The 12,074-nt window shown below is 39.0% G+C and overlaps 1 protein-coding gene across 1 annotated transcript in view; it reads right to left on the bottom strand.

Annotated features, from left to right (window-relative positions):
• The window catches only part of CRB1 (crumbs family member 1, photoreceptor morphogenesis associated), a 179,951-nt gene that overhangs the window by 12,964 nt on the left and 154,913 nt on the right, over positions 1-12,074 (bottom strand). The window contains 2 exon segments of the mRNA XM_006834233.1: positions 6,241-7,190; positions 7,193-7,288. Of these exon segments, the coding sequence (XP_006834296.1) occupies positions 6,241-7,190; positions 7,193-7,288 (1,046 nt within the window).

A 12,074-nucleotide genomic window follows, 5' to 3' on the forward strand; every position in this document is an offset into this window, starting at 1 on the left:
GAGTTGATTCCGACCCATAGTGACCCTGAACAGGGTTTCCAAGGAGCAGCTGGTGAACTTGAACTTTTGCAGTCTGGCGCACTAACCCACAGCATCACACCAGGACTCCATCTATAATAAGTGGACCTCAACTATCAAATCCCTACAATCTGTAATACAAAAGTAAAATGTATAAACACATCTATAAATTCAGAAACACTGACAAGTAGAATAAAGACATGATATAACCATACAGATTTCTTTCTACTCTGGTACATCAAAATATGTAGTGATTTTTAGGATGAAACATCAGAAGTTCCAAAAATGAGGCCAAACTCAATACTATTGAGTAAGCCTGCCTCATGTATTTATACATTTTACTTTTGTTGCAGGGATTTGATAGTTGAGGTCCACTTATTAAAGAACAGATAGCAAAGATCTCCACATTGGTAAATTTGAAAACTTTTGTTCACCTCCCTGAAAAGTTGTGGCTTAATGGAGGAGTATCACATGTTGTTGTTGTTGTTGTTATGTGCCGTTGAGTCAGTTCCTACCTATAGTGACCCTGTATAGGGTTTCCAAGGAGTAGCAGTGAGCTTGAACCGCCGACCTTACAGTTCAAATGGCTTTGCAGTCTGGTGTATTAAGCCACAGCACCACAACAGGACTCCCTAAATATGTATGATAAAGGCTCTACCTGAAACATCCATAAGGACACTATTAAGACAGTTGTCATCCTTGCTATTTGGAGGCATGCTGAGGCAAACATTTCATCAACCTAATTGATTTTGTGAAGAACAGAAATCAACAATTAGATAGTAAATTCTTTTTTGAGACGACTATTCCTGGTATGCTGCTGTAGGATAAGCATTGCTAAACTGCAAAGTTGGTGGTTCTAACCTACTTACCACTCCTCAGAAATCCTACATTTATAACGTTGCTGTGAGTCAGAACTAACTCAATGGCACTTAACAGCAACATCATAAGTAAAGATAAGAAGCAAAGAAGTTAAGTTTGGCAACGGAAGAGGAAAATTCATTCATTCTGTGGCCCTGGTTGGAAGCAGTGGCATGGAAGACAGAGAAGAATAAGTGGACAAAGTGGAGCTTTGCACCCACCCAGCATCTCCTGTGGTCAGAAGCCGGAGTACTGCACAAACGTAGCAATAGCATCACTGTACTATTCTTGAAATGAATAAAAATGACCCTTGACATTAAAAGCATTGGTGATATAGCGAAAAAAAGAAACAAAAAATCCTGCCCTCATAAAGTTCATATTCAAATCAATAGACACGTAAAAGAGAAAGAAGTAAACTATACAATATGTTAAATAGTGCAACGTGCTTTGGCATAAAATAAGGCAAATAGAGAAAGGGAATAGGGAGAGCCAGGAGCCAGGGTGGAGTGGTAATTTTAAATAGGATAGAAAGTGAGAGACTTATGGAGAAGTTGGCATTGAAGAAAGACCTTAATAAGCATGGATATGATTACAATAATTTAGGGGAGAAATAATAGGTGACTTGGAATGGTGGTAATGGTGAAGGTTTGATAAGAAGTGATAAGAATTTGGTAATATTTTGAAGGTAGAACTAAAAGGATTTTCTGGAACAAGTGCATCTCCAGGATATTTAGTCCAAGAAACTAGAAATCAGATTTCCATGTGCAGAGATGGGAAAGAAAAAAAGAAGGAACAGATTAGGGAGTTGGGAACCAAGCTACATGTGAAATTTGAGATACTTATTAGATATCCTGGAGGTCCTGGGTTAGGCAAGCAGTTTGCAATTAATGGGTAGCCTTAAAGTTGTTCTTTCAAGCCCACCCAGCAGCACTGTGGAAGAAAGGTCTGGTGATCTGCCTCTGTAGAGATCATAGCCAGGAAAATACTATGGAGTATTTCTACTCTATAACACATGGGATTACCAGGAGTTCTGACCAACTCAACAACAACTTTTTTTTTTTTTAATTTAGCTATTCAGGTGGAACTGTCAAGTAGTCAAGTGAACATGGTGGTGGCGGTGGTGGTGTGCCGTGGAGTCAATTCTGACTCATAGCAACCCTGTATAGGGTTTCCAAGGCTGTAAATCTTTATGGGAGCAGAAAGCCTCATCTTTCTCCCATGGAACAGCTGGTAGTTTTGAACTGCTGACGTTGAATTAGCAGCCCAATTCATAACCAGTATGCTACCAGAACTTCTTAAGTGAACATAGAAGAAATACATAAACATTGTAGCTTGCAATGATAATTTTGGATTTATCAATGTATATGTGGTAATTAAAGCCAAAAGACTGTATGGAATCACCAAGGAAATAAATATATACAGAGAAAAGAAGACGTCCAAGAACTGAGCTCACAGCTACTAGGCAGTTGGAGGTAAAGGAGATAAAGAAAGTGCATCCAGCAGGAGAATCAAGAGACAGTGATGTCCCATAACCTACTGCAGAAAGGTTTTCCAGGAGACGGGAGTGTGCAACTGTGTCGTTTGCTGCTGATGGGCTTTCAAATCCTGACTGTCAAATGGTCATTGAATTTTGCAATCTAGAGGTCATTAGTGAACTAGACAAGAGCATTGTCTTCAAGATATTGTCATCTTAAATTTCTGCATCCCAATCTGAATCCAAAAGCAAAACAGGAATCAATATAAAAAAAAAAAAAAATTCTCAGCATACTCGGGCATGGTTAAATGTCATTTTATGGTCCAGTTGAAGTTTGGGCAAAGGTAAGACATATTTTAGTTTAGCTGAACTATAGTGAGACTTGCTTCGGCAACCATCTGTGTTCTAAGACCTCCTGCATAAAAGGCTACATTTTCAGAACTCTGACTTGATTTCCTACAGGAACATTGCAATTTGAATCTGCATTTGGAGACCACCTGCTCCAGGCAACTACAGGTAGCTTTCAAAGTGTACTGCTAGATAAAATAACCCTTTTTGAAGAGGTTAAGATCTCTGAATACATGGCAGCACTTTCATATGAGATAAAATAATAAGAAAATTTGCCTCTTGAAGCTCCTGAGGTTTAGCTATCTGCACTGAATCACTCAGTGTCAGGGGTGGTGGGGTCCCTGCTGGTCATCCTAGATGCCTGAAGCATCACTTTGTGAATCCAGATTAAAAGGCAGACAAGATACAAAAACTGCTTCTTTTATTATTATTATTCTGTTAGAAGCTTGACTCTCTGGAAACCCTATTCTTCAGAAATCATAAGCAAGTAGCCACAGTGTGTGATTTGCTGTATGATATTAGAAAGACCTGAAGCCACACATGACTTGACTGTAGAAATGGAAGGGATGATTCCCATATTTGTTATTGATGTGTCAATAAGAGGGATAATATATAAGATGAAAAATAACTTCAGCAAGTTTTAAAGATTGAAGGATCACAAGATGTCATTTATAAGAAGAAATAAAAGTCACCTAGGTTTAAATTGCCTCAGTGGTTTAAGTTGGGAGAAATAGGGGTCTGTGACATCATGAGTGAAAATGAGTCAAAGTGAGCCAATCATGTGATGTAGGTGGTTAAAAGTAAATGTCATTTTAGGCTTAAAAATATAAGAACATTAAGTGCAATGAGGCAGGTTATGATCATCTGTTATTCCGTATTGTCAGGACATATCTACACACATAGTAGGAGAAAAACAGATTCGTGAATTTATTCCAGAGAAAGAAATCAGCTGATGAAATGTCTGAAAGCTATGTCATGTGGAAAATATTATGACAATCTGGAGATGTTTTATCATGTAGAAGTGATGACATGGATGGTACAAAATGCTTTTCTTCAAATGTGAAATTTCCATTTCAAATTTGCTTCGCATGTTAGAAAAGATGTGAGATTTATATTAGTTAAAAAAACTATGGATAACCATATTTTAATCCAGTCTAAGGAAACACTCTTTGGAAATTTCTGGCAAGATAGAATGAGTAAGGTCTCCATTCCTAGAGACTTTTAACCAGGTTTGAACCGTTACACTCGGGCAGGCACAACAGTGTAAAAATTAAGTCATGGAACAAATCTCTTTTTATACCTGACCTATTGCCTTCAAGTCAATTCCAACTCCTAGCAGCCATATAGGGCATAGTAGTACTGTGTCCATAGGATTTCCAAGGCTGTAAATCTTTAAGGTAATATACTGCTCCATCTTTCTCTCAAAGAGCTGCTTGTGAGTTTGAACCGTCGACCTTTTGGCTACCAGTCGAGTACTTAATCATTTTCTCACCAGGGCTCTGTAATCTATACCTAAGAGACTGTAATGCTAAGCCTATAAGACTCATAGATTTTAGGTATATGGCTAAAGATAAAAGATGCAAATTGCCTTTACAAATCATTCTCCAAAGGAAGAACGCTCTTATGAACAGCATGGAGGAAGCTCCATGTTCTTATACACAGTAAGGCAGATAAACTTGCAGAAAGTTCTGAGAACTAAGCACTGAGAAATACTTCACAGAATTTTTCATATTGAAAGATTTTATGATTTAAAAAACATCTTTAAGACATTGGGAGTCTCTAGGTTTTTCATGTTTAGTCAGCTAACTAAATTATCTATTCAACCTGCTTGTACTTTGCAAGGTTGTGAACCAATAAACTCCAAATCATGAATTGTACAAAGTTTGCCTTTGGTGCTTTTGAGTACATGTCCTCCCTTCTGTATGTGTATTGTGTACAATACCAGAAACACTCCAAGTTCTCATGAAGACTTAGAATTATCTTTTGTGGTGGGTATAATACTCTTCAAAGATGGAGGCAAATGAAGAATCTTGAAATTTTATGAGTAAGAAGTGATATGGAAAATATCATTTTCCTTAAATTTATGCCAAGGAATTTCATGAAGAAAGATTTTTATAGAGATTCTTCACTATAAAGTAATCATTTGAAGACAAGCATTTTCTTTTTATAAGGCATAAAGAATTTCAAATAGTGTGAGGAATAAATAAACTGAAGGATAGGGGTAGGGGTGAACAATTCAGGGACTTGGGTTTTTAAAGTTCATGATTTTTCCAAGTTGAAAGAAATAAACCAAAGGAAACCAGGACCCACTGGACTGGTATCCCTTGAATCTATGTACTAGGACGGTGAGCACCACTGTGGTCAGTATTAACCTCATGGTCCCTGCATCTGGAAACCAGTCAAAGTGAGCCAGCATCTGTTTGTTATTTCATATATGTAGTAAAAATATTGCCTTGGGTCAATTAAATTGTTCTTCAAAAAGTGAACATTGCCTCAGCATAATTTCCCCTCTTCTCCTTTAAAAAAAGTCATGAAACAACTTGGCATTCTATTTAAAATATTGCATATAGCCAGTAGATGCCATATTTCATTGTCGAACAGGTCCATGATTTGTAATGAATATTGTGGTCAGGAGGAAACCCTTGGATAGTTGCTAATAATCTTTAGCATTTCATACATGAGAAACAGAGTTTAGACTAAGACTGGTTTTCATTTTACTTCATATAAAGCAGAGAAGACTATTTACCAGATGTAGTGCTACTTCAAGTAACTAAAATCGTGGGGTAAATTACAGCTGAACTTCAAAGATGTCTGCTGCAATTACCACTCAGACTTTGTCAATACATGATAATCATAAAAAGAAACAGGTACATATTGATCACTATCAACAACAATCTCTGAAATGATGTTGGAAGTTAAAGATTTTGAAATAAATTTCAAGTAGTGGTTTCCTTGAGAAATTAGATCAATTTACTTTCTGGCATCTACCAAGTTTCATTGTTACTTTTCATGTTTTTCTTTTCTTTCCCTTTACTTTCCTGTGAAGACACTTACCTAGACTATGTTTTTTCCAATGCTATTCTGAAAAATATACGTTTGAACAAGCTTGGTGATTTTTTAAACAGTACTTAGCTTAAATATAATTTTGGAACAAGTCTGAATTGCATAGAAAGGAAAACAAGGAAATGATGATTTACTGAGAATCTAATATGCCCAACACACTGTGCTTGGATTTTGGTATTGACTAGTTTCATGTCTAAACTTCTTTTCTCTAAAAGATTATTTCATTTTAAACAAGATTTATGGTAAATCTCTGATACCCAGCAAATGGTAAAATTGTAACATCACTTTATAAAAGCCAAGATGAAAAGCCCATTTACATAGGCACTATCAGCTTATTTTTGACTCCGCTGCAGGAGTCTCACAGATCCACTTGAAATTAATTAATGCATATTGCTACCCTGTTCTTTTTGTCTCATCACTGGGAAGCCAGCTGTAGGGGTCCTGATGGGTCATTATGTTTCATAATGGTAGAAGCAAACTGGCAGTTTTTGTGGTTGCTGCTCTGCTCTGAGCCACAGCACTCCTGGGGAGCCCAGTCTTCTCTCAGCTCTTAGATGGTTCAGACCAGTGTAGGACCTGTGGCAATCACACTGGTAACGAAGCTACAGGTTGATGCATTGTCCTCTATTTTGACAAGGTTGACTTTCACACCAGTCCTTTCTCACACAGCCTGCCTTGATGTTTAGTGATGAGCTGATGCTTAATGATGAGCTGGATGAAATGTTCTCCAAGGTAATGTAATTCAAATCAAACTTAATGTCTTGCAGACAGCCTACAAATGAAGGTGTGGATGGTGTGTGATAGGCATTAAGCAGAACATCATCATTGCTGGTCTTTTCTATTGGTAAACCACCCAAAAAGGAGTTTTGAAAAGTGCATATTGGTTGATCCCTTTTAAACGGGGAAGGTGCTTTCATGATGCATTTCTCTGCACAGGAGTTGTCTAGTAAAATAAGAGTCACAGCCTCTGCAAACGTTATCCCCACAGAATGCCACTTTCTATCACTGGTATTGTGGGAAATATACAGAAGCACTTTTGACTGATTATTGACTTGAATTAATACGTGAATATGACCATTTAGCAACTCAAGCTTTACAACTGTGTCCCTGTCTCCTGGGAAAAATAGAAGTGCCGTTACTTGAACAATCTTAAACTTAAGGGCTGTGTTACAAACTGAGCCCTTGGTTGTTTCTGAACGACTTGTGACCCTCAGGAAGCCATTGCCTTCAAAAGAAAGTGTGGTGCCAGTTTCACACAGTGACCCAGTGTGGCCAGATGGACATAGGCAACTGAATCCATGCTGGCCATCTTGGAAGTCAGGGGTGCATGTCCCGTTATTTAGGCATTGGTGATGGGTACAGCCTAGAAGAATATCAGCACAGTCTACACTTCCAAAAAAGGTGCCAGAATGATTATCAAGTGGGCATGGCAAGTATAGTTTCCAGGCAAGTTTTCATAGGTACCACCATTTTGGCAAGGATTTGAAGAGTATTCGTTGATGTCCTCTTCACAGTGAATCCCTGTAATATAATAAAGAACAGGCTGAAATTTTATATGCTCAGACGAGAAATAGAGGTTTTACATAATTTTCATGTGTGATTTTGTGGAAGTGCGTAGATTGTGTTTAAGACCATACTAAGGAGACCTATCATGGAGGAAAGCTAAAACAGATTACATCATCCTGCACATGTGTTTTAAGAAGTGCAGCCATGGCAGAGCTGGAATTCTTCCTGTACAAGTAGATACTTTGTCAAATATAGTGGTTGGCCCAGTTAGCTATCATGTTAGATACATGTCAGTCATTGATGTTATAAAAAGAATAAGAAAAAGATTTCTCTTGACACTGATGCTGTATACAAATTATTGTTTGGGGAACATTTTCTCAGATATTGTTTATCCTGTCATGAACTGTTAATTTCATTCTAGTCTACTTGGAAACTGAGATTAGGCCTTTTATCTTATTTGTAGCTCCCCAAACCCCAAACCGCTACTTCTGGTGTGGTACTGTAGGATCAGCTCTGGACTTTGAACCACAAGGTCAGCAGTTCAAACCTATCAGGTGCTCCTTGGAAACAGAGTTGTTAAGAGTTGTAACCGACTCAAGGGCACTTAACAAGAACATCAATACACCCCTAGAGCCCAAGTTTGCCAACGCTGTAAGATAAGCACTGAACTGTTAACCACAAGGTCAGCAGTTTAAACCCACCAGTTCACTTTCAGAAAGTTTATGCAGGATTGCTGTGAGTTAGAACAGAATTGATAGCACACAACAACATCAGTAACAACATAGTCTAGAGTACTACGGAGGGTTCTGAGGTGAATGAAAGGAAGGTCCCCATTCCTCAACCCCAAGAATTTGAGATGACTTCATAGGTCTAAAATAGCATTTGATCAAATTTACCCTTGAAAATTCCTTTAGAAACTTTTACTTTGAGGACTGGCATGTTGTTGCTGTTAGGTGCCATCGAGTCAGCACCGACTCATAGCGACCTTATGCACAGCAGAATGAAATACCGCCCGATTCTCATCCAGCCTCACTATTGTTGCCATGCTTGAGTCCATTGATGCTGCCACGTGGCCAATCCATTTCGTTGAGGGTCTTCCTCTTTTTCTCTGACCCTCCACCCTACCAAACATGATATCCCTCTCCAGCAACTGGTCCCTCCTGACAATATGTCCAAAGTATGAGAGATGAAATTTGGCCATCTTGGCTTCCAAGGAGCACTATGGCTGTACTTCCTCCAAAATGGATCTATTGGTTCTTTTGGCAGCCCATGGCACTTTCAATATTCTCCTCCAACATCATAACTCAAATGTATCAATTCGTCTATGATCTTCCTTATTCACTGTCCAGCTTTCTCATGCATATGAAATTATTGAAATTACCATGGCTTGGGTAAGGCGCATCTTAGTCCTGAAGCTGACATATTTGCTCTTCAACATTTTCAAAAGTTCTTGTGCAGCAGATTTTCCCAATGCAATATGTCGTTTGATTTCTTGACTGCTGATTCCATGAGTGTTGATAGTTGATCCAAGAAGAATGAACACCTTGACAACTTCACTCTTTTCTCCGTTGATAAGAATATTGACTGGCATAGCATCTCTCAATTTGAAAGACTAATATGCCCTTAAAAAAAAAAAAAAAATCCTTAGTGGCAGTAGTTGTCCAATTTATTTTTTCCATCTCTAGAGAGATTTACTATGTAAAATGCCTGGCTCTTTCACTCTCCCCTCACTCCTCTGCAGAAGATGAGGGGCAATTTACTGTAATTGATGAGTCTGGAGAAAGTTGTGACGTAGCTGCTTTTGCTCACCTTTCTTCCCTACCCATCTGGCAAACTCAGGTTGTTGTTGTTGTTAGGTGTTGTCCTATTGATTTTGTAGCACACTGACTCCATGTGATAGAAGAGAACGGTCACACAGGGTTTCTTATGTTGTAATCTTTATGGAAGCAGAGCACCAGGTCTATCTCCCTGGATGGGCAAGAACTGCCAACTTTTTGGCTAACGGCCAAGTGCTTAACTGTTGTGCCACTGGGGCTCCTCGGCAAACTCAAATAACACCTCTTACTTATGAAGACCTTCTCTTTTGCTGAAATAGTTAATGAATTACTATGTTGCTTATACTGCCATAAACTTTTCTGCATGTCTGTGGAGTGTCTAAATGTTTTGTAAAAGCTCTTTGAGTGAAATGACTCTGGAATATTTGCTAAGGCACTAAATGTGGGTCAAGGAGTCTTATGTCAGATTCCTGGTCTAACATTTATTGGTTGTATCATCTTGGAAACATCTTAACTTCCTTGAGTACCAGTGTCTTCATGTGTAAAAATGAGGCTTCATTGTGTTATTGTATTTGAAAGTGCCCAGACAATGCCTAGAACAAAGTGTTATTGTTCCTGTTCAGTGCCATCGAGTTGGTTCCAACCCATAGCAACCCTGTATAAGGTTTCCGAGGAGCAGCTGGTGAGCTTGAACCATTGACCTTGCTTGAAAACAGCTTTGCAGTTCAGCACATTAACTAACAGTGCCACACCAGGATTCCACAAAGTAGGTAATTGAAATATGTAACTTGACTGAACTCTTCTCTGCTTTCCTGATGCCTGCTACAATGCTGGATTCACAGTAACCATCAAATGTACTTTAGTTCCAGGAAGACTTTAAAAACAAATAGTTTAATTACTTTTGCTTTATCCAAGACCATTGTTGTTGCTGTTGTTGTTAAGTGCCATCAGGTCAGTTCCAACCCATAGTGACCCTATATAGGGTTTCCAAGGAGCCGCTGGTGATCTTGAACTGCCAACCTTGCAGTTCAAATGGCTTTGCTGTTTGGCATATTAACCCATGGCACCACACCAGGACTCCTTATCCAAGACTTGTTGTTGTGATGTGCCGTGGAGTTGGTTCCGACTCATAGCGACCCTGTACAAAGTTTCCGAGGCTGTAAATCTTTACAGGAGCAGAAAGCCTCATCTTTCTCCCGTGGAACAGCTGGTAGTTTCGAACTGCTGACTGTGAGATTGGCAGCCTGATTTGTAACCACTATGCTATAGAATCATTAATAGAATGAAGATCAGACCCAGGTCCTTTAGCTTTTTGCTTAATTGTTGTCCATTGTCCACCACATTTGGGAGTCCTGGTGTGGCACAGTGGGATAAAGCACTGGACTGCAATGTTGGCGTGAATCACAAGGTCGGTTCAAACCAACCATTCCTTAGAAACCCGACTCGATAGCACTTAACAACAACAGATCCATTGCATTTGTAATTTCTTCCTAAATTGTGTTTGTTATATATGTGATTTTCTGGAAATATAAGCAGTATTTGGAGTGCTGTGGCTCTGTAGGATAAGAAATGGACTCGAACCATAAGTTTGGTGGTTTGAGTCCACCAGCTACTCCATAGGAGAAAGATGAGGCTTTCTGCTCATACAAAGATGTACAGTCTAGGAAACCTTACACAGGGTCACTGTGAGTTGGAACCTACTTGATGACTCTTACCAATAACAAGCAATTAGTATATAGAGAAAGTACTAGAACTAAAGTGTAAGAAAATAGGCAGTTACAATAATCAGGTTGATAGTATGGAGTCCTGATTTGGTGATGTAGGGTAAGCCCTTGACTGCAAACAATGAGGTTTGCAGTTCAGACCCACCAGCCGCTCCTCAGAAACCTTATACAAGGTTGCTGTGAGTCAGAACCAACTCGCTGGCACTTAACACCAACAATAAGGATTAAGCTGAATTTTTTAAGCAATAGAGAAATACTATGTAAAAATAAATTTCTAAAAATTTTTTAAAGTTTTTATTGTGAATTGAGTGATAATTTACATGTTCACATGGGGGAACATCACTTTTACACTCATCCTATCCTATTTGTTTCATTGCAATGATTACAATCCTCTGCATGCTTCATCATTCAGCAGTATTTGCTTCTATTCCCTGGTTTTTTCTTTGGATGTGCACCAAAACACTCAGGAATATACAATCATTCAAACAGCCAAAGGACACGTCCTGCAAGCCTGTGCCCTGGCTGCCGGCACACATTCCCTGTCCCTCCATGAGTCTAGAGTCCTCAGCTGCTCCGTCTCTCCATGACATCATCTCTGCCTCCACCTCTGGTGTCATCGCTTCTCTGGGTAGGGTCCCACACTCTGCTCCTGCTCTTCTCCCTTGATGGTCTCAGGGTCCTCCACTCCAGGACTGTAAGATCCACCACTCACCCCTTTTTGTTACAAAGCTTCTACTTTTATAGTTGCAACAATTGCAATTAGTCATGATAGCAATTAGTCACTATTGAATCATGAGAGTCTTGTCCTGATCTCCTTCCACCAGACCTGTCTAGACTGCCATGTATGTCATTCTGTAGTTGTTGTCTGTTCTTGGTTCTCAGTCCACAGAACTTCCTTTAGGATGTTTTTCATAGCAGAGTTGGCTTTGGCAAAATCCCTTAGCTTCTGTTTATCTTGGAATGTTTTGAATATACCATCATATTTGATTGACAGCTTTGCTGGGTAGAGGATTCTTGGGTGGCAGTTTTTTATTTCCAGGGTTTTATATATGTCTCCCCATTGCCTTCTTGCCTGCAAGGTTTCTGTTGAGAAATCTGAGCTTAATCTGATTTGCTTGCCTTTGTATGTTACACTTCTCTTTCCCTTAGTGGCTTTCAAGATCCTGTCCTTATCTTTGATTTTGGAGAGCTTGATTATTATATGTTTTGGTGATTGTCTTTTAGGGTCTATACATCCTGGGGTTCGTTGAGCTTCTTGAATGCTTATCTTTTCACTTTTCAGGATGTTAGGAAAATTTTCTTCCAGAA

This window comes from Chrysochloris asiatica, unplaced genomic scaffold (genome assembly GCF_000296735.1).
Source record: "Chrysochloris asiatica unplaced genomic scaffold, ChrAsi1.0 scaffold00009, whole genome shotgun sequence".
NCBI lineage: Eukaryota > Metazoa > Chordata > Mammalia > Afrosoricida > Chrysochloridae > Chrysochloris > Chrysochloris asiatica.